The sequence below is a fragment of the Penaeus monodon genome, chromosome 14 (genome assembly GCF_015228065.2).
Source record: "Penaeus monodon isolate SGIC_2016 chromosome 14, NSTDA_Pmon_1, whole genome shotgun sequence".
Classification (NCBI taxonomy): domain Eukaryota; kingdom Metazoa; phylum Arthropoda; class Malacostraca; order Decapoda; family Penaeidae; genus Penaeus; species Penaeus monodon.
Genome location: NC_051399.1, coordinates 11,354,423 through 11,359,422, shown reverse-complemented (window position 1 = coordinate 11,359,422; position 5,000 = coordinate 11,354,423). Strand labels below are relative to the sequence as shown.

General features: G+C 39.3%; 1 protein-coding gene across 1 annotated transcript in view; it reads right to left on the bottom strand.

Annotated features, from left to right (window-relative positions):
* LOC119580575 (probable Na(+)/H(+) antiporter nhx-9) overlaps positions 1-5,000 on the bottom strand; it is a 21,833-nt gene that overhangs the window by 11,004 nt on the left and 5,829 nt on the right. The window contains exons 3-4 of the mRNA XM_037928687.1: positions 1,479-1,675; positions 999-1,153 (exon numbers count right to left, since the gene is read on the bottom strand). Coding sequence (XP_037784615.1) covers positions 999-1,153; positions 1,479-1,675 — 352 coding nt within the window. The remainder of the gene's footprint in view (positions 1-998; positions 1,154-1,478; positions 1,676-5,000) is intronic.

The window sequence follows — 5,000 nt, the reverse complement described above, 5'->3', positions numbered from 1 at the left end:
TGGGTTTAGAAGATCAGGGGATGGAAGGGTACTGATGTAGAGTGGGTGGGGGAATATGGGGATGAGAAGGTAGGAGGGAAGGAGGAGGAGGAGGAGGAGAAGGAGGAGGAGGAGGAGGAGGAGGAGGAAGGAGGAGGAGGAGGAGGAAGAGAAGGAGGAGGAGGAGGAAGAGAAGGGGAGGAGGAGGAGGAGAAGGAGGAGGAGGAGAAGGAGGAGGAGAAGGAGGAGGAGGAGAAGGAGGAAAGGTGGAGGAGGAGGAGGAGAAATTGATTGTAAAAGAATGAGATGAGGAAGGAAAGGGGCACAGGATAAGGAGGTAGTAAAAATGCTGATAAAGGGAAAGAAAAAGAGAAGATTGAGGATGAGGATGATAAAGGAGAAGTGAAGAGAGGAAGGAGAAAAGAGCAAAACACAAAAGAAGGAAGAAAGAAGTAGTAAGAGGAAGAACAAGCTGAGGTGAAGGCAAGGAAGCATGAGGAAAAGGAATAGGAGAAAGAGGAGAATAATGAAAAACATAAGAAAAGAAAACAAGAACCAAAACGAGAGAGATAAAAACATACCAATCTAGCGACAAAGAAGTTGAGAGAAAAAGAAGAAAAATACTCTCACAGAATTATCCAAAAGCCACACAGGTAAAGGACCCGGAGCCCAACAAATAAACAAACAAAGGAAAACAAAGTGAGAAAGATAGAAAAAAGAAAAAAAGGAGAAAGGAAGAAATACAAAAACGAAAAGAAAGCAATCCCTGGGTCTCCAAGTTCAAGTCTAAGGAAACAGAAAAGAGAAAGAAAAAAGACTGAAAGAAAAGAAAAGAAAAAAAAAATATTGCCATAATCTCTAAAAGCTACACTTCAAGGTAAATCAAACAAACAAACAAAAAGGGGAAAAAATAGAAAAAAAAACAAGAAACACAAAAAATCCCACTCCCAGAACCACCGAAAATCCACACACCAGGCATTAAAAAGAAAAAAAAGGAAAAAAAAGAAGACTTCACTCACCTGGTGACGAAGGCCGTGAGGAATCCCCAGATCACCCCTATGGCGACGCCCCCGAGACACACCAGGAGGAAGGACGCGACGCCACTCAGGATGTCCACCACCTGCACGTTGTCCTCGCCGATCTCGCTGAAGGCCTCGAACATGTGGTACAGCACCTGCGGGAGGGGGGGCAGGGGGTCAGGAGGAGGGGGAGGGGGATGTGGTGGTGGTGAAGATAACGATGTGACGGTGATGATGATATCACTAATAATAACAATAAACTAATGATAATGATAACAATAACAATAAAATAATAACGATAGCAGTAATAATAATAATAATAACAACAATAATAACAATAACAATAACAACAACAACAAAAACAATAATAATAACAACAACAACAACAACAACAATAATAATAATGATAACAATGCTAATAGTAACAACCACCAATAACAATAATAACAACAAAAAACACAACCACAATGCCCTACTCACCACAGTCACACCGTCGTTGAGCAGGGACTCGCCGAACACGAGGATATAGAGCACCTCCTCCACGTGGATCTCCTCAAACACGGCAAGCACGGCGACGGGGTCCACGGCCGATATGAGGGCGGCGAAGAGGAACATGTGCAGCATAGGGACGTCGACGCCAAAGAGGCCTGTTAGGTTGACTGCATACATGGAGATGCCTGAAGGGAGGAGGAACACAAGCGGACATGAGTTTGTGTTTATCTAGTTATCTTATTATTTTTATTTTATTATTATTTTTTATTCTATTGTTTTATTTTATTTTATTTTTTCTATTGATTTAATTTTATCTATTTATTTATCTTTTTTTTTTTTTAAGAGTGTGCTGCTTTGGTATTTTTATCTTCGTGGTATTTTGTTTGTATGTCTGTTTTTCTCTTAATCTATGGATCTATTAATTTGTTTTATGTATAAGCTTATTTAGCTATATACACTGTTGTCTACCTAACCACCTACCTATCTATGCCCGTCTATCTATCTTTGTCTCTATCTACATATACACACACATTTACTCATGTACATACCTATCTGCATATCTATCTACTTGCGCATTTACTGACGAATATATATATTTATATATACATTATATATTCATACATTGTATATATATATATATATATATATATATATATATATATATATATATATATATATATATATGCATGCAGTTTACACAATATTATTCACAATACAAACCCACCTTTCGCTTTTCTTTTCATCTTAACCCCGGGTGACACGTTTCGTTCCCGCCCTCCCCTCCCTCCCCCTCCCCCTCCCCTTCGATTCGGCGACCCTGTGGGCTTCAGATAACCAACCCCATTTCTATCTTTTTTTTGCATCACTTTTACTCGTCACACTTTGCTGTCTTATTTGACTTGTTCGCTTTCATAACCAGCTGCCATCCACCCTGCGTGACAAGAAGTATAATCGGATAAAATAATATTGAAAGAAAACTCGCGTTGTGTTTTTTCAAAGCCAATACAGGTCATACTATTTACCTGCGCTTACGCATCATGTCTGTTTACGTTTTTATGTTATCCAGCAAATAATCAAACGACGTATTTTTTAGAGTCATTATCTCTCTCCATCTAACCATTCTATCTATTTCTTCCAAGTATTAGATTTTCAGATTTTTTGGTCTGTATGAATTCGACATTGGATGTGAAGCTCCGTGTACACATTCGTATGTGCGCATGCATGGATGTAACATGTGGATTCCTACAAACGTAGTCTATACTCTTGTTCCCTCCTTAACAGTGGTGCAATTGATCTGTCAAGTTCCAGATACAGACGTTTAAAATTTCTCTTAGCGCATTGTCACGGCTGCAAGCATTATTGCAATTAGTTAGCGGTAACATGACACCCTCAGTTTCGCGCGCTGGACAGGATCGCGCTGGTTGTAAATCCCAGATTAATGGTATTAACTAAAAGGTTTCGCATGTTCCGTTCGATTTTTTTCTTTTTTTTTCTTCTTTGTGCTAACATGCAAAGCAAGAGATCTAAAATTCGGAATTCCGCTCATGCATCAATATCACACCAGATTATTCAACAAACCAAACTTCTAAATTATACCCAGAGCTGTCTCATCGGATATTCCTCTGATCGAGTCATGTACTATAATCTGCTCCCTCAGTATCACTCTTTTCCTTATAAATTTAAGCATATATTCTAAGCGTGGTCAATATAAGCGACCTAATCTCGAAGGGCTGCGCAATAAAAATCTTTATGGCATCTCGACATTTCGGGACGTTTCCTCTTGTCTGACCTCCGGATAAGAACTGCGCTTTATCTCCACTTTCTACGAATGCTATATATTTTGATATCTTGGTCACGTTCTGACTGTCTTATATTTAATTTGATACATTTTTTTCTTTGTTTTTCTCTTGTAATTATATCTGATTTATTATGAGTTTTGATTACGAATTTTGAGAAACTGGTTTTACACAGGCCACCCGTTTAATTCAATAACGCTGACAATGCACATAATACTAATTTAATATCAAATATTGTAAAATATATATATTTTTTACTGTTTTGTTTTCTTAATAAAGCGTTTCCCGTGTATTGCATAACATTAAACAATTCATTTCATATGCGTTTGTTGCCCTTATTCCAAAATTTCTTATAGATCTGATGCTGTACTTGGAATTCTTCTGCCTTCTTTTTCTCTTTCTTTTTGATGTTTGTGATCAAGTTTTTGCTTGTCTGAGAATATATATGATGCCGATCCTGCCTTTTTGTGTTGTCCTCTATCTGTCTTTCTCTCCTCTCCCTCCCTCCCCCTCCTCCTCTCCCTCTTCCCGCCGTTACCCACTCTCACACGTTTTTTTCTTTTTTCCAACCCATTTTTTATTTTTATTTTTATCCCCCCCCTCTCTCTCTCTTTCTCTAACCAGTCTTCCCGCTCTCTCTTTTCAATCTCTTCTCTCTTTATTATCTCTCTCTATTCAATCTTTTCTCTCTCTTACCACCCTTCTCTTTTCACTCTGCTTCACTCTTCGCCTCGCTCTCTCCCCAATCATTACGACATATCTCACCTAACTTGACCTTTCATCCTTATCGTTTCAGCAATTCCACTGACCAAAACCTGTAACTGACTTCTCTTAATTCTTATCAAAGTCCCCTTTTTTATTTTTATTTTTTTCTTAAATACAATCCTTCAATACCTCCTCGGACCCCCTCCCCCTCCGTTTGGTAGACAACCGTGGTATTAACATAATTGGATTTAGAAGAAGTTTCGATCTCCGTGCTGCGCAATATTTTATGATCGCTGATGGATTATGTCTCATTAACATAATGTGGTCGCTGTTTCTCTTACTGCTTTTTTTTTTACGCTTTTTTGTTCTCCTTTTTTTCCTTTTATCTTTTACTATTCTCTCTTTTTGACACTTTTTCGTTCTGGCCCGGTTTCTTTCTCGTCTATTTCTGTTTTATCGTCTTTATTGATCCTCTCGTCTGTCTCTCCTAGTTATTTTTTCTCTCTCTCTCTCTGTTTCTGTCTCTGTCTCTGTCTCTCTCTCTCTCTCTCTCTCTCTCTCTCTACGTATGTGAGGATGTGAATGAGTGTGTGTGTGCGTGCGTGTGTGTGTGTGTGTGTGTGTGTGTGTGTGTGTGTGTGTGTGTGTGTGTGTGTGTGTGTGTGTGTGTGTGTGTGCGTGTCCCCTCGCACTTCCTCTCCTCCTTCCTTTCCTTCTTTCACTCCCAACTACTTCTAAACACATGAGCAGCCATGCAAAGAAAGAAAGAAAAGAAAGAAAGAAAAAAAATCAATGGCATAATCCCCCCCCCACACCATGTTTTTATCCACGGTGAGGCAGGAGGCTCTACGGGGTAAGAAAGGGGGGGTCTTGTCTATACACTATCAGCGTGACGTATCTTCACGGGCGAGCAAGTGAGAGGGGCCATTTTCTCTCCTTTTTTCTCCCCTTCTCTCTTTCTTTCGAGTTCTTTGGCTTCATGTTTTTCTCTTTTTTTTGCCACTTCCTT